Here is a 23,280-nt window from a genome sequence, read left to right as displayed (position 1 = left end):
GAGGGTTGTCAGTTACCCCCAGAGGCTAGGAATAGGCAAGGAAGGATCCCTCTAGAGCTTTCCAATATAATCTAGCCCTGCCTCTGAATGGTGAGGGTGTACACTTCCATCGTTTTAAGCCACTCAAGTTCGTGGTAGTTTATTATGGCAGCTCTAGAAACCAAAATAATAATAAAGCTGGATCCCTACCTTAATGCTTATACAAAAAGAAAAAATCTAGAGGGATAAAAGAATTAAATGTAGAAATGAAATAAACAATGACCCCCAAATAACACAAGAAAATGTGGGTAGAAGTTTGTATCTTCTAGGGAGTTTCTTTAAAATGGAAGGAAAAGATGGAAAAATTTGACTTTATAAACATTAAAAAACAAACAGAAAATAACATTTTAAGCATCTGCAGGTAAGAGATAAAAAATTATAAAATAAATGTGTAAGTCACGGCAGACAAACGATACAGTCAATAAAAAAAAAAATAAACAGCGCCCAAAGAAATGCACAAAGGACAAGATTAGGCAACCACTTAAATATAAATACCTAATATATAAAACATGCTCAACTTCACTAATTTTTAAAGAAATGCAAACATAAGTATTAAAATGGCTTACCTATACAACTGGTGGAAATTAAAATGACTGCTATCCTAATTAGCTAGGGCACAAAAACCAGGTACTCTATTCACATGTGGCTGGAGTATCTATTATTAGCACAATCCTTTTGGAGAGAAGTAACTTGTTTATTTCAATTATTTTCATATTTTTGCTTTTTCCTTTTCTAACTTGAATGCTTTTGTCTTATTTTTTATAATTTTCATACAGATTAAATTCTGAAAAGAATTTTTTTATGGAATATATCTACTCATATATTAGTTAAAAAAGCTGTTAAGACATTGTGTCCCCAATAAGTGAGTATACTAGTTTCACCAAATCTCACTAGTATTTACTACTACATTTTTTCTCCCACTAATAGAATAAAATAGCACCTCATTTTAATCTGTACTTTTAAGTGAAGGGAAATGTTTCTCCCTGGTTAACTTACAGAAGTTGTATTTTTAAAAAAATTATTTGGTCAACTAATTCATTTGAATTTTAAAATTACTATCCCCTTAGTAATTCCCAAGAATTCCTTGTGTAATATAGAAATTAACTCTTGGCTTGCCTCTCTTTGGGGACTCTCTCTTCACACCACATGCTTCTCAGGGCTCCCACCTACTCTAATGGCTTTGACCACTGTCTTTATGCTAGAGGACCCCTCAATCCTCAAGCTCTACAGAAAATCTGCTCTTTTCCCCCCTCCCCAAACAGCTTGGAACAGTGTTCTGTACACTGAGTGCTAAATATTAAAATACAGACATAAAAGGACCATTTTTAAAGATTACATTGTTTTTAGGACTGTTTTAAAGATTAGATATGAATAATTAGAAAATATAGTCTCAATGCATGGAACAGGCAAATACATAAAAAATACTAGGTTAACAGTGTGAGTGCTTGAATAAATGAGTACAAAAATGAATTTTAAATACACTTTATTTACAAGTCTCTAAATGCAATGTTCCATAAAAAATATCTACATGTTTCTATTTACATATTCCTTATTAAGTCTATATGATTTGAATTAGATTTTAAATTCAATTTTGGAAAGCTTCCAGGATTTCTTAAAGTGAGCATTTAAAAATACTATATACATAGGGGCGCCTGGGTGGCTCAGTCAGTTAAGCATCCAGCTCTTGATTTTGGCTCAGGTTATAGCTTCAGGATCATGAAATCAAGCCCCACATCAGATTCCGTGCTGGGTGTGGAGTCTGCTTAAGATTCTCTCTCGCTCTCCCTCTGCCCCTCATCCCCCCACTCATGCTCTCATGCTCTATTAAATATATATATATTATATATACATATATATAATACACACACACACACACACACACACACACACACACAAACTATATAGATAGAGTTCCAAAAACAAATACCAAGCTGAGACACAGAAAAGAAAAAAAATCTATTCTAGGTCTTGGAAGTGATTAGAAAGGACCCTGGGGTATCTCACCTACTATCATAAGAAGCAGGGTTCTTAGAGTTTTCACTGTTAACTAACAGCCCACCTAGATGGAAAATTTCAAATGTGACAATGGTTTGTTTTTTCAAAGCCTTTGCAGTTTTCAGACCAAATGTAACAGTGCCAAAGAGGCTCTTGGCAATTATGTAAACCCAGATACTCTTACTTGGTTAATAGCGACAAAGATACAATTTTTCAAAGAATGATCCTTTTGTGAAATCAAAGCAGAAAATCTGTTTGGGAAAAGCCAATCCTTCAAAGTTGTAACATCTTCGTTGCCCTTAGGAAAACTCTTTGGAATCTGCCGTCAGTCTATATAACCAATCAAGGATTCCTTACCACCTTCGTCCACAAGCAGATCCACTAACACATGCGGCTTGTCGTAACCAAAGGAGGTGGTAGTGTTTCTCAGCACTACGCACTCCTGTCCTTCGGTCTTTAGTTCAGTTTTATTATTTGGGGAAAATTCTGAGTCAGATAAGAAGCTGTCGGATTCCACAACGCCACTATCAGAACCATTTCTGGAGTGATAGGAGTTTAAGGTGACGACACAGGGTTCAGACTGGTTACTATTTGGATGGACAGAATTCTCTCTCATTCCTGGGGTCAGAGGGCTACCAGGAGCCATGTCAGAAGTATTTTCTTCAGTGGTCACCACTTCTATTTCACTGGAAACATCTTCTCGGTGTTCCGTTTTTTCTAGGTTGTCTTCAGTGGGCGTACCAAGTGTTGCTGGAGACAAGTGCTCTTCCCAGATCATCTTCTCATTTTCTGGGGCAATTGGTTGGTAGGTGATGGGTGATACACATTTTGATTCAGATTTTGTCTCTGAAGAGGCATTTTTTACCACAGACAGCTAAGGGAAGAGAAACCAATGATTAAAAATAATAAATTATTAAACTCAAGTGCACATCCTTAAGAAGACATGGTCTAAGGGTAATGGACAATGAAATATACCACTAAATGGCAGATTTATGGTAACAATATAATAGCACTTGGTGGTTGCCTTGCCTTGCTTTTTAATGAAAATATACTATATTAAGTGCAAGTGTTTTTAGGATTTTTAAAAAGTCATCCACCATTTAATTAGGATGTGTTGCTTTTTCTCCATTACCTCCACATCTATGCACGTTACATTTGTAATGGGAGTACACCTACTTATATAATATTTTCACCTTTTGCCTTCATAATTATAATTTTAATTAGAATTTTCACTGCCTCATATAATTTCTTTATACTGATGATTAAAGTAATTTCTCTAACAGTGCATTTTGAAGTCTTTCAAATTTTTACTATTTATAGAACATGTTGAAGTGATTATCTTTATTTATGAAGATTTTTTTAAAGAATAAATTCTTAAAAGTAGAATTACTCAGTCATAGGCTGTGGCATTATTTATGGTACTACTAAACTCTATACCCATTAAATGCTTACTTTCCCACCATGGCTGCATTACTTTTACCAGTATATACCAGTTTTACTACTACTGGTACTACTGGATATTCAGGTTTATTTTTCCTTCTCTAATGGGTATAAAGTTGCATACTGTAAGGTTGTTTTGTGCTTGCTTACTTATCCTTAATTAGTAAGGACAAATACTATACTTCATACATGAATTATCTACTACTGATAGAAAGATTTTATTTATTTATTTGAGAGAGAGAGAATGAGAAATAGAGAGCACGAGAGGGAAGAGGGCCAGAGGGAGAAGCAGACTCCCTGCTGAGCAGGGAGCCCGATGTGGGACTCGATCCCGGGACTCCAGGATCATGACCTGAGCCGAAGGCAGTCGCTTAACCAACTGAGCCACCCAGGCGCCCACTACTGATAGTTTTTATTCACTTCACTTAAGGTAGTGTTTTCAAAACAAATTGAAATGTGTCCTTTGCATGTTACAGATATTATTCCTATCCTATTTCATTCAAACAATTACCATCCTGTTAGCTGTGTATGTTCTTTTCATCATACAAAGGCTTTTAAATGTTGACATTAAAAGGTCCAACTTCTGGGGCGCCTGCATGACTCAGTCAGTTAAGCATCCGATTCTTGATTTTGGCTCAGGTCATGATCTTGGGGTCCTGGGATTAAGCCCAGCATCAGGTTCCGTGCTCAGCAGGGAATCTGCTTGAGGATTTCTCTCCCTCTCCCTCTGCTCCTCCCCCTGCTTATGCTGTCTCTCTCTCTCTCAAATAAATAAATCTTCTTTAAAAAATGCCAAATTTCTGGTCTCACTTGTGGCCATCTTTCCTTCTACACTCCAACCATAATAGTGTTTCTGTATTTTAGGATTTTCAAAAGCCAGGCTTTCTTGATGCTGGGCTTTGGCACGTACTGTCCCTTAGTACCTGGATAAACTCCTGTCTGCCGTCTAGACGCTCAAACATCACTGTGGAAAGGCCACAACGACACCCCATCCCCCAAAGGTAGACAAAGTCCTCACTGGCATGGATGTAAACCTCTATGTTTGAACATCGTATACCCACTGAATACTTATCTTCTTCTCCCACTAAACTTTAAGATCCTTAACAGACTTATCCAATTATGCTCTTGTTCCGTGCATAAAAAAGTACATGATGTGTGGTAAAAATTGTGTGGTTTTGGATGTGTGGCAGATTGAGTGATTTATGATAGGTGACATGCTGCTGAACATCATTCTACTTAAAAAAAATTTTAAGAAAATTATCGAAAAGGTCCAAATAAACACTTTAGTGTATATAATTAAAGAAAAATATTTAAATATGTTACCAAGGACTTGGGTAACATGATGCTCTCCCTCTTACACGGATTCATCTTCTTAGTGTAACAATATACAAATATCAGGATAAGTACTAGAAAAAGTAGGAGAACGGCAACAATTGGAATCCAAACAGAATCTAAAAAAAAGGGAAAAATCACAAGTTAGAATTAAGATGGAAATACTGCTATATCCATGAAATAGTATGAAGTCTTTACTAGATTTGCTCACTGGGTAATTAATATGATCAGGGTTGCAAAGAACACTTGCCACAGAAGTTGGGCAAGATGAAAAAAGCTTAGGTACACCTGTCCTAGATACTAAAAGGGCTCTTCCCAGCTCTGCAATTCTCTACCTTCTGCACCTATCCCTCCACGATACAAAGTGGCTAACACAGACTTTCACAACAATTTCCTTAAAACCCCCAACATAGGGTGCTTCCAGAGTTGCACTTTTCTCTCCGTTAAAAAGGCAAAAGAAAATTTTAAAAAATCCACCCCTTCAGAAATAAATTCTGACAATGACTATAACTCTAAAATAATTTAATCCCACTCCTCAGAATTTCGTTCCATTTTATATTTATTTGAAGATCACAAATACTTGTAAAGATACACAGACACACACACAGCACGCACGGACAGGAAAAGCCGCACCGGGATTAGGGGCCCTTAAACGCAAGCCAGAGGTTATAACTTAGAGTAAGAAAGATCTGCTACAGAGCACATACATCTATAATCACTATTGTGTATTTCGCTCTAATGCTGCTTTTTATTTTCAAAGCACAATCTTCAGTATTCTATTTTCACTACTCTATGTATCATGGTGGTGTTTGGCCTCTTTACTGGCATTTTATTACCTTTAATTTCTATTCCAAAGTTACTTTTTTGGAATAGTCACTCTGGAAATGACGACTAAATGAACACGTGTATAACACCTATTACAGGATGTGGAAAAAATGAAGTTATTACAACAGGAAAGATAAAAGCCCTCCCTAACTGAAGCCAGCACTGCATTTAGAAGCAGGGCAGAGGCGGGCAGGGAATACTGCTTCTGGGCCACAGTGCTGCCACCACGTGGCCACAGTACCTGCCCAGTTTATAATTCAGACTTTAAAAAAAATAAATAAATCTGAGGCATTTGCATTATTTCACATTTTGTGTATTAATTAGGATTTTAGTTTTTCAAAATAACACAATGCAAGTTGGCATAATGGGATATTGGCATAATAATGGCATAAAAATGGAATAATACACTGCATTATTTTAAGTCACCTACTATTTGAAACCCTTGTTATAATAGCCTAAAAGTTATTAAGTTTCAGGCATTTTGCTCTAATTCTTCAGCCTAGATTCCCGTTCTTCAAGAGGATATTTGTAGGGACTCCTGGATGGCTCAGTCGGTTAGGCCTCTACCTGTGGCTCAGGTCATGATCCCAGCGCCCTGGGACGGAGCCCTGCATCGGGCTCCCTGCTCAGTGGGGGAGCCTGCTTCTCCCCCTGCCTGCCGCTCCCCCTGGCTTGTGCTCTCTCTCTGACAAACAAATAAAATCTTTAAAAACAACAACAACAGGGCGCCTAGGTGGCTCAGCTGGTTAAGCGACTGCCTTTGGCTCAGGTCATGATCCTGGAGTCCCGGGATCGAGTCCCGCATCGGGCTCCCTGCTCAGCAGGGAGTCTGCTTCTCCCTCTGACCCTCTTCCCTCTCGTGCTCTCTATCTCTCATTCTCTCCCTCTCAAATAAGTAAATAAAATATTAAACAACAACAACAACAAAACAAAAAAGGGAGATGTTTGTATCATAAAATTTGGGGGGGGTGCCTGGGTGGTCCAGTCGGCTAAGTGTCCGACTCTTGCTTTCAGCTCAGGTTGTGACCTCAGGGTTGTGAGACAGAGCCTCACTTCAGGCTCCATGCTCAGTGTGGAGTCTGCTTGAGATTCTCTCTCCCTCTGCCCCTCCCATCTGTGCTCTCTTCTCTCTAAAATAAATAAATAAATCTTTAAAATAAATAAAAAATATATTCTAAAAACAGCCTCATAATTAGAAAAAATATATATACACAGTTACCAAAGCATGTTATCATAGAGAAAGTCATAAATAATCTGGAAGTCCCAAATTGGGGAATATTAAACAGAATATAAATTCTACATGATGAAACAGTCTACAGAGATTAAAAAATAATATTAATGAAGTATATGAATTAAAATGGAAAAATATTTATAATACATCTTAAAGCAGTACATAAAATGTTATGTACTATACAACATGATCATGGCTATACAGAACAGGATGAGAAAAAAAAAACCCAAACTGTAACTAAGTATTTGGATGACAGACTACAGATAATTTTGATTTCTTCTGGCTTTTTGTATTTTATAAATTATCTATAAAGAACATTTAAATTTTGTAAGTGCAGAGAACAGGCCAAATTTTTGTTAAGGTACCTGCCACTTGAGAATATCAGTTCTAAAGTTCTATCATATGTACCCCCCCCTACACACACAAAGAAAAGAAAATGAAACAAAATTATTTTTAAGTGTTATAAAAATGACCCATAACCTATCAACATTTATTTTTGGATACTAATTTTTAGTGTTTGTCCAGTTCATGTCACACATGCCAATGAATATTTCTGCTACTCAATTTTTAAACTTACCATCCCCATAGAGAACACTCTAATGGATACATAACATCTTACTACATGGAAATAATAAACTGCTTTACATCACTACGTGTAATCCTGAAATGCAGACATTTAGGCATAGCGTGTTAGGCGTTATGTTTCTTTTCTTCCCTGGGTCAAAAGGTCATCACACAGCTTTCCAAATCGGTTGTTTTAGATCTCTTAATACCTGAGAAATGAACTTATTTTTACTCTTGGACTTCTCTGAGAAATGGAACCACTGAATATTTTTAAAAGAACAGGGATTTACTAAAACTGCCTCTTCTTTTTTTTTTTTTTTTTTAAGATTTTATTTATTTGAGAGAGAGAATGAGAGAGAGCACGAGAGGGAAGAGCATCAGAGGGAGAAGCAGGCTCCTCGCCGAGCAGGGAGCCCGATGCGGGACTCGATCCCGGGACTCCAGGATCATGACCTGAGCCGAAGGCAGTCGCTTAACCGAATGAGCCACCCAGGTGCCCCCTGCCTCTTTTCAATGACCCTATTTCAGTTATCCCTCCCTGTATTCCTGACAAAACAGCAGAAACTTGCCTTCCATGCGGTTATCATCAGAAGTGGTGATACAAAGTTCTTTGGACATCTCAGTTTTAACAAGCCAATCTTTGGACTCGCCTTCTGCTGAAACACAGTAGTCAGAATTCAGGGAGGACACGGGGACCACGAGATGGCACTGAGTCTCACTGCAATCATTTTCATTCTCTACTTTCATTTTATACGTGGTCTGTATGGGGAAAACAACAACAACACTGAAAATGCGTTTTAGCCTTCGTCCAACCAGCCAAAGGACGTTCGTCTCTTACGCCACGGAGCCCATGAACACACGGAGGTAGGACAGTAGCCAGACCTCCAGCAACGCGCCCAGAGCAGAGAGGAATGTGAGCCACCAGTCCTGCAAAGGGACTCTTCTACGGAACTAGGAATGATGGAACCACAGAGGTGCAAACAGTGGCTGGTGTGAGAGGAGAACTCAAAGTGGAGATGAAATGCCAGCTGAATACTGAAGAATGAGCAGAAAGTTGCCCAAGTGGAGAAGGTGGAAAGGGCGTTCTGGGAAACAGCACGGCACCTGCAGGGAACGAAGAACTAAAAGCAGTTCACCGCTGCACAAATAAAACTTAAGTTGGAAAAAGCAGGGAGACAGGAAGCTGGAAAGGACTCGAGCGGCCAAATCACGAAGGCCCGGGAGGCCACGCCATGAAAGGGGATTTAGATATTATTTTGTAGCTCATAGGGATTTGTGAAGGGATTTTAAGGAGTGAAGGAAGAAGGTTAGATGTGCACTTCAGAAGGACGACTCCACTAAGCATCCAGAGTGATGTTTTAAAATCTAAGTCAGATGCTACTCTTCCTGCTAAAATCATTCCAGAGACGTAACGCCTTCATCAGAATAACATCAAATCTCTCCTGTGCCCCAAGTGATGTGGCCCCCCGTGACCCCTGACCTCATCTGCGCCTGCACTCCGCCCAGTGTGCTTCTGCCAGATTCTTTGTCTGAAACACTCTCCCCATCCAGATCCATGAAGGTCACCTCCTGCCCTCCTCCACACCTGGTCCAGTAACACCTTCCCTGCTCCGACCACCCTACTGATCACTACTGCCCCCAACCCCGCTGCCCACGGCCCCTCCCTGCTCTGTTTTGCTCCATCCACGAAGCACCGGAGCAGGGTCTGTACTGTTCATTGCTACCTGCTGGTGCCAGGAACACACAGAGCACACGCCTGACAAATACTATTAAATAAAGCAATGGCGGTGCTGTGGAGAATGGATGGGCTAGAATCATTCCAATCCAAGTGTGGTCTGCACACCAGCGCCCGAATGTAAGTTTATTCCCACAGCAGAATCGCTAACTTTCTCTTTCAAAAACAAGGATTCCACTTATAGCTTCCTATTATTTTACACCACTACCCATGAGGAAGAAAAGATTAAAATGATCTTTGTCTTACCAGTGGAGAAATAGGAATAAACAGGTTTAAAATCCTAAAACAGGGCCATGCTGTTAAATGAGGCCAAGACAAAACTTAAATGTATTCACCTGCCCAGCATTAGTGATTAACTCCAAACCCAACTCCCCTCAACATTTATTTATAGGCAAAATCTATGATCCGTAAGTCCTGCCTGAGTGTTAGCATTGTACTTTCATTACATATAGAGACAACTTATGCTAGCAACAGAAAAACAGAACAAAGGAAATAGAAACACCTACCTTACTTCCATTTATTCTCAAATCCACCGTGTACATGAATATGTGACAATTATTTTCATCATAGATGGGTACTGGCTCTCTTCCACTTATATTAGTTAAAGGGTGAAATATGTCAATGATGATTTGGTTTTCCATCTTTCTGATACCCACTGCAGGTGGTCCGATGTTCCCTGGGGGGGCGGGGGAGGGACCCAAAAGAAGCAGAATTAGTACTGGCCCTGGAACTTTATAGCATGTTCCAGAAAACTTCCAAAATCAATCCATCAAGGTACTCGCTCGGTTGTTCTAAAGCGGAACCATATTTAAACCATTCCACAAAGATCTAGAAGATACTCTAAATGTCCTTAATAAGAAATATTAAATAAATCTCAAGCAGGAAGTATTTTTATCTAATCTAAACTCCTCTTTAACAACTTCAATTCACTTCTCATGCTAAAGGTAAACAGGTCACGAAACCTGTTAAAAAACCTTGACATAAAAGAAGCTCTCTTAAGTTATTCTTCCTTTTTCTGTGGATCTGCAGATTAAAAAGAAAACCTATTCTCCAAAAAATGTTTCAGAGGGCGCCTGGGTGGCTCAGTTGGTTAAGCGACTGCCTTCGGCTCAGGTCATGATCCTGGAGTCCCGGGATCGAGTCCTGCATCAGGCTCCCTGCTCAGCGGGGAGTCTGCTTCTCCCTCTGACCCTCTTCCCTCTCGTGCTGTCTCTCATTCTCTCTCTCTCACATAAATAAATAAAATCTTTAAAAAAAAAAAAAATAAAATAAATAAATAAAAAATAAAAAATGTTTCAGAAAAGGCATCTTAGTTACTTTTGAACACTCACTGAAACTCTTTGTATTGCCAACAATACCTATGGATGTCTGGCATGAAGGCTGTGAGGAAAGTTTGCCAAATACATTGAATTTTTATGGTGAAAATCAAAACTAGACATTCATTCAACAAATATTTATTATGTGTCACCGACGCTTGAGACTTTGTTGGTGAGCCATTTACCTATTCTTCACGCATTTATTGTACACTTACTATGTGCCAGTCAGGCCTATGTTTATTTGCTAATTTACCCTCAGGGCCTGGTATACTTTCTAGCACACAGTATGCCCTTGATAAATCTGTATGGGAAAAATCTGATATACAGATGGTATAGTTAACAGATGACAGGCATGGACTCTGGGACATAAAATTATTTCAAGGCAAGTCGAGGAAGGGCCTGTAAGTAGGCACAATCTGAAACGCAGGAGCAGAAGCAAGGCCGTGGTGGACGAAACCAAGCGTGGAGGCTGAACAAGGAAGGAAGTGAAGGTGGAGGGCAAGGCACAAGGCTGAGAACACAAGGGAGGAGTCAAGTGACTAATTGCCTCTTTACCCACGAGTGAGGGTGTGAGAGCTACAGGGCAGGATTTCAGTCAGAGAAGGGGAATTGGCAATGAAGATTTTGGAGTCTGAGGTGATAACTAAGATCAGGTATACTGCAGGAATACGCTGCTGGCAGGAGAAAGGGCTAAAAAAAAAAAAATCACTGGGGTTGGGGAGATTCTAGAAATCTAAAATTAGTTAATGTATTAAGTTGGTATATAAAATTCCCAGAGGCCTTGGGGACGATGCACAGGGTGGAAGAGGGAGAGCTGTCCTCCGCGAGTGTAACTCAGCAGGGAGTGCTGTGAGGAGAGCGGGGAGAAGGCCCCCCAGAGCCCACCCGGGCGGCACTGATCCATGCTTGTGGGCAGTGGAATTGTGATGGTTTAGAAGCAGCAAAGTGATGGGTATCTCTTAGTCCTATTTTGTGGGGCTTGGGGAAAGAGGAAGAAATGCCTTTGGGCATTGTGATAACTCTTAGCAAGTGCTGATAAAAGCAAATACGTACAGAAGACACGGGTAAGTATTTTCAAACTTAACATTTCAAATTTAAAAGTTCTACTTACCTTGTTTACATAAAATAAATTCTTTTGACTCTGCATAGGCTGATTCTTTTTGTCCAAGCCTAGCTTTAATTCTCGCCCAGAGAGAAAGTGATGGATCATTAATTACAGAAAAGATATTACAATAATGATGAGAGGTATTGCAGGCATCAATCCATACTGCTTCCCTAAAACAAAGAGGAATAAAGAAGCACAATGGTAACTTTTACTGTTAATATATAAACTTGAATCATCTCTGTCTCTGCTTTGCTTTTCATTTACAGCATGGAGCTGGTAGAAAGAGCTGAACAAGAATAGGATGGAGAAGCCAGACAAAGCAGGAAGCCCTTACTCTGGTTAGAAGTACTATAAATTCCTTTACAATAAAGAGGCTCAATTCAAAATACAACACCTGAACAAAGTACATTCCACATACAATTTTTAAAAATCTGATCTTTAAATAACTCTAGATTCTATTAACATAAATAATCATTACTTGGCTGCAGAATCTAACGCATTACAAAGACTCCTGACATTTGTCAAAAGTTTTTTTGAAATTTTTATCTTTCTATTCAACAATACATTCACTATGGAAAGTAAGAGGACATCATTATTTTTTTTTAAGATTTTATTTAGTTATGAGAGAGAGAGAGAGAGTGTGTGTGTGTGTAGGAACAGTGGAAGAAAGACAAGCAAACTCCATGCTGAGAGTAGAGCCCAACGTGGAGCTGGATGCCAGGACCCCGAGACCACGACCTGAAATGAAATCAAGAGTTGGATGCCCAACCAACTGAGCCATCCAGGCGTTCCGACATCATTACTTTTAATACAGAACTGTAAGTTTTATTTGCCATGCCTTTCAAAAATCTCTAATTCCTGGAGTGCCTGGGTGGCTCAGTCGGTTCAGTGTCCGACTCTTGATTTGGTGGCAGGTCATGATCTCAGGGTCCTGGGACTGAGTCCCATGTTGAGCTCCCTGCTCAGCGTGGAGTCTGTTGGAGGAATCTCTCTCTCTCTCTCTCCCTGCCCCCCAATAGCATGCACACATGCTCACTCTCTCTCTCTCAAATAAATAAATCTTTTAAAAGGTCTTGACAGTAGACTCCTCTACTTCAATTCTGATGGGAAGAGGAACTAAGAGGCAGGAAGTACTCTGAAAATAAATAATTTGCATCCTTAGCACTTCTGGAAGTCTACAAGCAGTTTAAGAAGTTCTGCCACATGGGAAAGAAAGATGATGGGAAAAAACCACAAAGTTATGGGAAGTAGAGAGACCTAGACAAAAACAGAATAAAAAAGATGAGAGAGTAACACTTACCCATAGTTCTTTACCTGTACAGTAAAAACAGGGGTCTGTGGCATGGTTGGGTAGTCCCAAAATAGGACAGTATTAAAGTTATAGGCCTCAATTTTAATGTTGGTTGGTATCGGCACTGTAAGAGATTCAAAAAGTAAAATGGACAATTGTAAGAAACTCATGTTAATATTAGAAAACTTTATAAGGAGCCTAGTTAGCCAAATATGTACTTTGAAGTAGAATTCACCAGGACAAACATAATTATTTAAATTGAGATTTATAAAAATTAATTTTATTCGAAAATGTATAGCATTCTGATCCATTTTAAATTCCTGAAACAATATGGTAGTATGAGAGAAATATAAATATAGTAGAGGCAATCAATCCCTATTATGTTTTAGGAGTTTTTATAAATAAATTTGCTGCCTGTTGTAATAATCATGCTCAATTCATTTAATCACTAGAATTTCCTACATTTGATACCACAGATAGCCTTCAAAGGCTAGCAGAGAACTGGCTACCCACCCCAGGGATGGTCAATTTCATTCTAAAATACCCCGTAGGCTGGAAGCCCTCTGCCTGCTATCATCACACACCCCAGCACCTTTTCTGTAACACAGGAATAGAAGCCTAAGCCGAACACCTTGTCAGTTCCATTAACATTTTGCTCTCTGGGGTTTGCAGGGCTTTTTACAAAACATACTCAATATTCTTGCCTTTGCTCTTTTAAACCATTTCAGAAACCATCTACTGAGGGTGCCTGAGTGGCTCAGTTGTTAAGCGTCTGCCTTTGGCTCAGGTCATGATCCCAGGGTCCTGGGATCGAGTCCTGCATCAGGCTCCCTACTCAGTGAGAAGTCTGCTTTTCCCTCTCCCACTCCCCCTGCTTGTTGTTCCTTCTCTCACTGTGTCTCTCTCTGTCAAATAAGTAAATAAATAAAATCTTTAAAAAAAAAGAAAATGTCTACTGAGCTGTGAGTCACACGAGAGTTCCTTGGTTCTCACTTTAACATCTTGTAACTAGTTATTAAAAGCGGCCATTTACTCCCCTGCTCAGGGGCAAAGGCTGCTGTCCACCACCCCTTGGGAAACACTCACACACACACATCTCCATTTCTCCTTTTCTCTCTCTCTCCCTCCTTCTTCCCATCCCTTCCTTCCCTTCCTTATGAATGAACATGAAGATACAGAGTTGGCGATATGGACCCCAACTTCAAGATTATTCAATCCTTCCTAAAATAAATGAATGAATGGCAATGCAGTCAGGTACAGTGGCTTCCAAACATATCATCTTCCTCAAAAACTCTGAGAGAGCCAAAAGTTGTTTTTTGTTTTGTTTTTTTAAGTTCCCCAGCACAGGACACCTGGGTGGCTGAGTTGGTTAGGCATCCGGCTCTTGATTTAGGCTCAGGTCATGATCTCAGGGTCCTGGGATCGAGCCCCGCATCTGGCTCTACGCTCTGCGCTCAGCAGGGAGTCTGCTTGAGATTCTCTTTCTCCCTTTGCACTTGTCCCTAGTGCTCTCTCTCTCTCAAATAAATATTTAAAAAAATATAAAAGTAAAAAATAAAAATAAAAGTTCCCCAGCTGATAATGATGATTACTTGGGGTTATATAAACTGGACTGCTCTAATAAGAAAAATATTCCCTGGGTTGGAGATTAGGAAATGTGGGTTCTTTCCTGGCTATACAACTAGTCATTTCAGATTTCCTAATCTGATATGTGAGGTGTTAATTTCATATACACACGGTATTTGCTTACTGTTGAAGGACACACCTACTGTATTTTTTCCCAAAGCAAAAATTCCAGTATGCAAACCCAAACTGGTGCATTGCTTTAATTTACAATTATTTAACACTCGTATTACCTTTTTAAGGCAGAACACAGATTCAGAATTATTTAGGGAAAAAATATGACCTTGTGGACAATTAAATTCTACTGCCTTTTCCCTCCCTTTTCTGGTTACTTTTTCCCCTTATATCAGTGGTTTTCAATAGGAAGCGATTTTTGTCTTGCAGGGAACATTTGGCACTGTCTAGAGACATTTTTGGTTCTCACAACTGGGTGATAGTGGTAGGCTGCTGCTGGCATCTCCAGAATAGAGGCCAAGGTTGCTAAGTATTCTAATAAATGCACAGGACAGCTCTCCACATTTTGGCAGTCCAAAATGCCAATAGCACTAAAGTTGAGGAACCCTGCTTCATATGTTCACAACTTTAGGAATTTTTTATTATTATTTAGGAGGAAAAACTGACTTAAAAACAGATTTTTTTTTTGATAAACCAATATATTTCATAGCGTTCCCACAATGAATAGCTTTGGTTACTGCCCAACTGTCTAACTTCTATAACTACTTACCAAAGCAATGTGACAATTTGTGCCAAAAGGTTGAGATTATGAAGCTGGGAGGATGTCTCACCGATTCAAACACCACATGCTTATAATATGCTCTTTCTGCAGCCAGTGATCAGACACCTACAAGTGTTCTATTTACTGTTCCTGAAATACTGCTGACAGCTGTTGGTACCTAGCATCTTTGGTTCTCTAAGCAATTTCCTTGCAGGTGAGCCAAAACCACTGGTCTTGGCAGACTTAGCCCCGGTTCTTCTCTTTTGGTTTTGGTAGAGTTCCCATGGCCTTACTTAGCAGGGTGTACTGAGACTTCCTTTTTCTAGGTTTCTTTAGATATGTTTTCGTATGTTTGCACCTCAACTTCATGAAACGACCTACTCTCAAACAGCTTATAGTCTGTGAGGAGGAAATACAAGGCACCACCCTTATCCCCCAGGTTCAAGTCAACATCAATATCAAATAACATTCACATAGGGGCACCTGGGTGGCTCAGTCAGTTAAGCATCTGACCTTCGGCTCAGGTCATGAGCCCAAGGTCCTGGGATCAATCCCTATGGCCCCCTGCCCCATCCCCTGCTCATGCTTGCTTGCGTGTGCATGCTCTCTCTCTCAAATAAATAAAATCTTTATTTAAAAATAATAATATTCACACAGATAAACATTATTTTCAACCAGATGAGAGGAACCTGATGCTAAGAAAACTCACAATGAATGCGCACTTCTCTCAAAAGCCATCCCTTAACTTTAGCATCTTTTGCCTCTCCAGAGGCTGATAATTTTCAAAACTTCTGGTCCTGGTTCCTTTTTGCTTAACAGTCCTTCTCTTGGTTACTCTTTCTAGTCTTGAATTTTAACTACAAGAAGCAAGAAGAAACCACGTGGCACCTTTGGCACTGCTTGGCAACCTCCCTGGCTAGGTCTAGAAGCTCACCAGGCACATTTCCTACTCTTCCTGTTACCAAAGGCAACAGTGTTGCTAAACTTACTGCCTCTGGTAACAAGGACCTGCCTGCTTCCAGTTTCCAATAATGAGGACTTCTTCACTGCCTTTTAAGTCTCTTTAAAAAAAAAAAAAATTATTCCCAATAGTAATGACTTTTTAATTGTATAGACTTGGGCTGAGATTCCTGTATTTGAGGGAAAGGCATATAGAATATTGAATAAAGTGCATTTACATTTAAGAAGAGGTTACTGAATCATAGTTATAAAACCACAAAGTAGACTTGCACATTAGTTTTTAATGTGAATCAAATGATGTTTCCCATAATTTAAGTTAAAGCTTGACTTGGTTAGATTAGAACTGAGGCTTAAATCACAGCTTTCAAAGCAATCAAGACAGGTCGTGGGAGGAAGGAGGTTTCAATGGATACTAAGAGACTTTACCATTCTATTAAAGGAGAAACTTTGAATATAGACACCAAAGGATGTAGCCTGTGGTTTTAATACTACCAGAAGAGAAACCATGTGGTTATTACACATCTGCCTTTGTCACTTTCTGCAAAACTCGCATGATAAATAGGAGTAGTTTTCTACTGTTTCATAATTTTGTGACCTAACGTTTAAATTGTTTTATATTCAAATTAAAATAATTAAGGCTTACAGCAAACTTCCATCCAAAATAAATTTACCTATGTCAATAAAAATATGTGTAGAATAGCAAGAAAAGATTATCTGTGGAGTTTAAAGAAAGATCCTACTAGAGTATCTCATCAAATAAAATAATCTTACAGATTTCTCCATCTCTTGAAAATGATACAGATGGTTTTCTGTAACTCATGTTGTTTTGGAGAGGAGTTCCGTTATTTGGTGCATGCTACCTAGAATAAACATTCACTGTTTTCAAATCTGCTTCTCAGAATGTCTCTAGAACAGCTGAGGCTTTAACAAAACTAAACACAGTAAAGAACAATCAGTTTTTTCTAACACTCTACAGTGCGGGGGGCGGGGGGGAGGAGAGTTCTGGTTACAACCAACTGTTTCCTCTTGATAAACTGGGAGAGACAGGATATGAAAAAAGAGCAAGGAAGACGACAGAAAAACTGATGAAGATCAGTATGTGAGGTGAGGAAGCAGTGCCACAAGACAGGGCAATGGGGATGTCACGTAAGACCAGAAAACCTCAACCAGAAAGAACAGCTCTGTTGTAACTGCTGGTCAAGCAAGGAACTACAGACATCTCCAGATTTCCTCTCGATCGGAGTACGGGCTGCCGTGCGTCCTCCATCCCATAACCACCAAGGGCATCTGTGCCTCTACTACAAAAGGGACAGCCACAGAAGTTCTTCCCCAATTTTAACATAATCGCCTACAAATACTGTATAAAAGATAGGTACATCTACCAAAGAGCAGAGCTCTGGGGTCTGCAGACACCCTCTGACAATCTGCTTACTCACCTCTCTATGGGAAAGGACTAAGGATAAAGTGGCCAGCAATCAAATTGTGTCAGGGCATTCTAAGCCATCTGACACTACAGCTCAAAAAGAAATGCTCCAAATTAAAGCATCCAGACCTTTTGTAAATGAACAACTCAGAGAAAAGCTCTAACACCTTTCCCCTAGTGAAAGATGCAGGCAGGGCCATGGATATGGTCAAAGGTTTCTTCTTACATTGCAAACTGAGAAATGGCATGAGAAATCCAGAGAGGAAAAGGGGGAAATATCAAACCAAGACTTCTGCAATTTTTTTTCTGAATAGATTTATAGATCACAATCTACACCTCCTGAATGGTTTTATAGTGTTGATAAAATAGTTATTTTCTTAATGCCTTCCAAATTTTTCTCTTAGCAAGCAGCGGTGTCTTCTAGATTTAAGATGAATAAAGACATTTTGAGAATTCTTGCACATGTTTCAAATGTTCATAAAAGTTTTTTCATTAAAACACTGCAATATTTTCGGGCTTTCAATCATCCATCACTTTGTGAGATGAATACAAAAATCTATTTTCTACTTCTATTATTTTCTTATACCTTTAGAAGAGATTCAGAGCTAAGAGTTCAAATAATAAAATTATCATAAATAATAAAATAATAAATTATTACTTTCCATAAAATTGTTCCTTAGCTGGGTCAAAACTGTTAATATGTCTGCAGTCTTCTCTTCTTCCTGTTTGTCTTCAGGATTTATTCTGATTTTATCACTCACTCTCTTAAGTTGTGGAGCCCAGAATATAACAGACATGAATGAAATATTTTCCGTCCTCTTTTTTTAGAGAGATGGACATATCAAATAGTGGCTTATGCTGAATTTGTAATTATCTAAAATCCCCCCAGATCTTTTACTCAAACCACCAAGTTAGAGCTTATCCAAAAAACATCTGCTTAGCCACTTTCTGACCTAAAATGCAGGATTTTTATATGTGTTCCTATTCAGTTTTATCTAGGTGGGTCTGCTTGGCATGCCAATAAATTCTAATTGGACCAGACCCAGCTAGTCCCTGAGAGAAGTCATTTCTCAAGACTAATTCCCATTTGGACTAATTCACTCTAAGTTGAGAAAGAGGAACTGAAAAACTAGAGTCTTTTTCAGTCTATGAAAAACAGGGGAAAGGTAGAAGAACAAGTTAGTTGCTGAATCTATTTTAAATTTCTCATACTGATTTGGATGAGTTTTTTTTTTTAAGGTATCACAATCTCTCATATACAACCACAACAATTTAATATTTTAAAATATATTTGTTAAAATAAATAACAATGAACATTATTGAATGGTAATCTCTAACGTGTAGATTAAACACTTACTACAAGACAGGCAATGTGCTCCATTGTTATGTACTGCCTCAATGAACCAACACAAACCATTCTATGAGGGCGGTGATATTATTATACATATCTTTACCAATGAACGAACAAAGGCTTAGAGAAGCTATTTAAAGATTTGGCAGCCTATAAAGGTTTGTTGGTTTTAGTTAAGAAAAGCTAGTTAGGCATCATTTTTGTGATAGTTTAACAAAAATAAGAAAATGACCTCCATATATTAATAGGAACTGGAAATGATTATTTTCTGATGATTTCACATGCATCTAATTGAAGTAGTTTTGCCTGATTTATTATACTATCACAATTATATGATGACCACTGCAAAATCTGAACAATGCATTAAAGGAAATCATTTCTTTGGAATGGACATGACTGACATGGCTATCGGAAAAGAGACTTTCTCCACTTTTCAGTGGAGAAGGCAACTTAAGAGACCCACGTCTATGTGAGAAAGTACAGTGTGCTCTTGAGTATTACTAATACCCAGAGTGGAAGAGCAAACAGCAAGAAGGTAGACGCTGCTTCACTTAAAAAAATATATATATACTGCTTTTATAGGTAAAACGGGATGAAAAGCGAAATATCCGATTATTAGACAGCACACATGGGTTTATTTTCCCTATCCATTCACTAAGAAATACTAACAAAAGCCCGTCACTGTGGCACGATACATTCCCAACCACTTGGACTTTGGACTTTGCAGGGACTGACTACGTTCTCTTGCCTGCTTCCCTGTTCCTACCAGGTTCCCTCATCTAAGATGAACTATCAAGCATACAATAAAACCCAACACTGTAAGAATTAACACACTGAGGGCCTATTAAATGTCAGGCACTAGTGAGACAAGGAAGCTAGCTAGCCAAGAGCCAGAAGTAGGTTGTCCTTGAGGGTTTTCCTCCTACTCTCTGCAGACTTTCTATTTTAAACTAACTTTAAAAGCATCGGGAACACAACACAAGCTAGAGAAATACACTGAAAAGTCTAGACAAATGTATTGAAAATGCATTGAAAAAAGGGAGGGGGTCACTGGCACTTGTGTTTACAAAATGCTGGAGTACAAAAGGCCATAGGAGATGTTCCCATGGGAGCAGACAGGCAATTCTCCCAGAGCTGGCTTCAAGGATGTGCAAATTGTGTAATCACAAGAGGCCCCACATTGTTCTAGGTGTTGGGAATACAAACATGGAAGGTACCGTTTCTGCTTTCAAGGATCATGATATGTAGCTAACAGTTACTAAGTGCTAGGCACCGCTGTTAACTTATCACATCTCATTTTCACATTTCATAACCAGTCTCTCCATTAATGGATGAGAAATCGAGGCACAAAGAGGTCTGCCCAGTTTGTACAGAGGTCGCTGCTACTCAGGAGGGAGCTGGAAGTTGGGCTCCAGAGTCCACGTTCTTAACCATTCTGCAGACTGCCATTACCTAGAGCAAGTTAGTCGTCTATAAGGGCAATTGCAGTACATTGTGGTAAGAGCCTGGACTTTTGCACAGGTTACTGGAAATTAAGCTAGGGGTACCTGGCTTAGGAGGACCCTGTCTGTACTCAGAAAGGGCATGGCACATGGTTTAATGCTCTACCTAAACCAGGAATCCAAGCCATTCTCTTCCCACACCCAATCACCAACTCCCGCTGACTCTGCCTTTTAAATGTTCTTCAAACCGTCCTCTCTTCTGCATTTGAACTGCCATTTTCACTGATTCATCCCAACTTAAGCAGTTAACTTAACTGGCCTCCTTCCTTCGAGTCTACCCCCAAACTATTGTGTAAGATGAACGGTCTTTCTAAATAGCCTAACCAACCCTGCGTAAAATCATTTCTCCTCTTCAAATAATCCATTGACCACCCACCAACCAGAGCAAGGTATAGTGAACATACTTACTTTGTTGGCCTAGCACCTGTACTTCCTTCAGGAATATTTCTCTTCTGGAAACTCCCCTACCGCCACCTCCTGCAACATGGTCCTTCCCCGGCAATCTGGTGCCTGACCCAAGCATGCCAATCAGAGCCTTCTCCTGGGATTTTGTTAGGATGGCGGAAGCTGCAAGATGCAAAGCCCAAAAGCTGTCCACATCCATGATTCCTGCCAAGGAGGAAAAGCTGTCCACACCCAGAGTCAGTAATAAGAAACAGTATTTGCACTTCTGAGTGACTGGTTCAGCTTTCTGAGGCCCAGGTGGTATCTCTACCTTTCTAACTCTTGCTTGGATTCTCTAAGCCAATAAATCCCCCAATTTGCCTATCTTGGCTAATGTTACGTCGCCATCCTTTGTTGTTTGTTACACATGACAAGGCACTTCATTTACTGGGTTCCTACCTCTCTACCTATCTTATCTCCCCTTGTAACCTCACACACATATTCTACAATGAAACCCTTAGTATTCCACTAATTCAACATGCTGTTTCACACCTCTCCCTCTGCTCACACAAGTCTCTCTGTATCTCCAGCTCCAACTCTGGGGTTATTATCTTTCTCTGTGAAGTCCTTCCTGATTCCCCTGGTCATACCCAGGTACCTCTATCTTGCTTTTCCAGTAGCCTGTGCGAAAGTCCAGGCTCTTATCACAATATACTGCAATTGCCCTTGTAGATGACTAATTCGCTCTAGGTAATGGCAGCCTGCAGAGTGGTTAACTTGGACTCTGGAGCCCAACTGCAGGCTCCCTTACTGAGCAGCAGTGACCGCTCTACGAACGGGGCAGACCTTGTGCCTCGATTTCTCATCCATTAATGGAGATACCGGTTGTTGTGAAAAGGAGATGTGATAAGTTAACAGCGGTGCCTAGGGCTTAGTAACTGTTAGCTATATAATCGTGATCCTTGAAAGCAGAAACTGAATAACTCCCATTTTTGTATTCTCAACATCTGGAACAATGTCCCAAGGAAAGACTAAGTATTTGTCTGCTTGCCTCTTAAAGAGCAAGCCAAAGGACAGGTGGATATCAATGGAGCGCACAGACGAAGTCATAATATAGAGGTTCGGACCCAGATTTTGCCAAGGATGCAGAAGGCGGGGCCTCCCCGACCCCTTCCAGGCAACTGCTAACTGTGGATACTGAGCAGACACTCAAGAGTGAGGGGTTTCTGATGCTTTAGATTTAACCCTCTTGCAGAAGAGATTCACTGATCTCACGGGAGCTCCTAATCACCACGACAACCGAGCTCTGGAAACCGTATTCCCTGCATTTATTTCCGGGGAAATCTCAGTGAGCCGGCAGAACAAACAAGCTCCGAGGAACTAAGCTAAGAGATGTACAGCCTGACAAATCTGCTCCCAAGTTCACGCCGCACGGCTGCCAGACTTAGACGTAAAATGACCAATCCCTGCCACTTAAGGATTCTCATAATGGGGGGAGAACAACTTCTCTCTTAAGGATTTTGGGTTTACCCTAAAAATATTTAACTCACGAGCGCTGGCCACAGTCCAAATGCTGACCGAGAAACTCACCTAGTCAAAAATGAATTAAAAGAACTGGAAGACCGAGAGGCTGTTTTGCCGTTTCGGCAACAACGGAAGAGCTGAGAGAAAGGGCACTGAAGTCCGCTGACCGCGGACGCCCGGAGTGGCCTTCCCCGCGGCCGCCCACGCAGACGTCCCAGGGCCAACGAGGACGCGACCCCGCGGGGCCGTGCTTCCAGACCCGGGCGACTCCCTCCCCAGTCCCATCCCCCCCTGGCCGCCGCCCCCCCGCCCCACGAGCGACGTACCCGAAGACAGCTCCAGATCCGCGAGGCTCATCTCAGCCCAGCTCCCGGCCTGCAAGACGAGCAGGAGCAAAAGTTGCAGAGCCATGCTGCCCGGGGTTGACTCAGGGTGCGGCCCTGAGAGAATGCGGGCGTCCAGCCTGCAGCCGGAGCCTCGCGTCACTTCCGGACCAGCAGACCAGCGCTCCAAAGGGAGGCCGGGCGTGCACGTAGTGGCGGGGCCGGGGCGGGGAGGCGGGGCCAGAGCCGTGAGGCGGGGCCATGGCGGGGAGGCGGGGCCAGAGCCGTTAGGCGTGGTCAGGGCATGATCTCGGGGCTGGCGGCTGGGAACCGGCACGTGAGCCTGGAAGACCGGAATAGGGACTGCCAAACCGGGCGTTGGCTGGGAGGCAAGACTAGCACGGGAAGGCCCGGAGAAGTCGGCTCCAAGGGCTCCTGGAGGCGTTAAGAGCGTGAAAGTCTGTGGTCGTGACAAGGGCTCACAGGTTTATGAGGAACTTGGGTCCAAAGGTTAGGTTCTTTCGATTTGGCACCACCTTCCGCGATTCTTCTTCCTGTTTTTACAGTGTTCAGGGGTTGCAGAACTTTTCCTGAGGCCGCAA

The 23,280-nt window shown here is 40.7% G+C and overlaps 1 protein-coding gene across 1 annotated transcript; it reads right to left on the bottom strand.

Moving 5' to 3' along the window:
• Positions 1-1,505: 1,505 nt before the first annotated feature.
• Positions 1,506-22,850, bottom strand: IFNGR1 (interferon gamma receptor 1). The gene is given in 9 exon segments (XM_028121418.2): positions 1,506-2,369; positions 2,372-2,908; positions 4,798-4,925; positions 7,996-8,185; positions 9,668-9,837; positions 11,589-11,752; positions 12,883-12,997; positions 20,856-21,014; positions 22,682-22,850. Coding segments are annotated over 9 exon segments (1,584 nt in total). The 5' UTR covers positions 22,767-22,850; the 3' UTR covers positions 1,506-2,333.
• Between the last annotated feature and the right edge of the window lie 430 nt (positions 22,851-23,280).

Source organism: Eumetopias jubatus, unplaced genomic scaffold (assembly GCF_037043125.1).
Source record: "Eumetopias jubatus isolate StellerSeaLion01/CBP00866 unplaced genomic scaffold, mEumJub1_p1.0 scaffold_6, whole genome shotgun sequence".
NCBI lineage: Eukaryota > Metazoa > Chordata > Mammalia > Carnivora > Otariidae > Eumetopias > Eumetopias jubatus.
The sequence above is the reverse complement of the archived record's forward strand: the minus strand, read 5'-3'. Positions and strand labels throughout refer to the sequence as shown.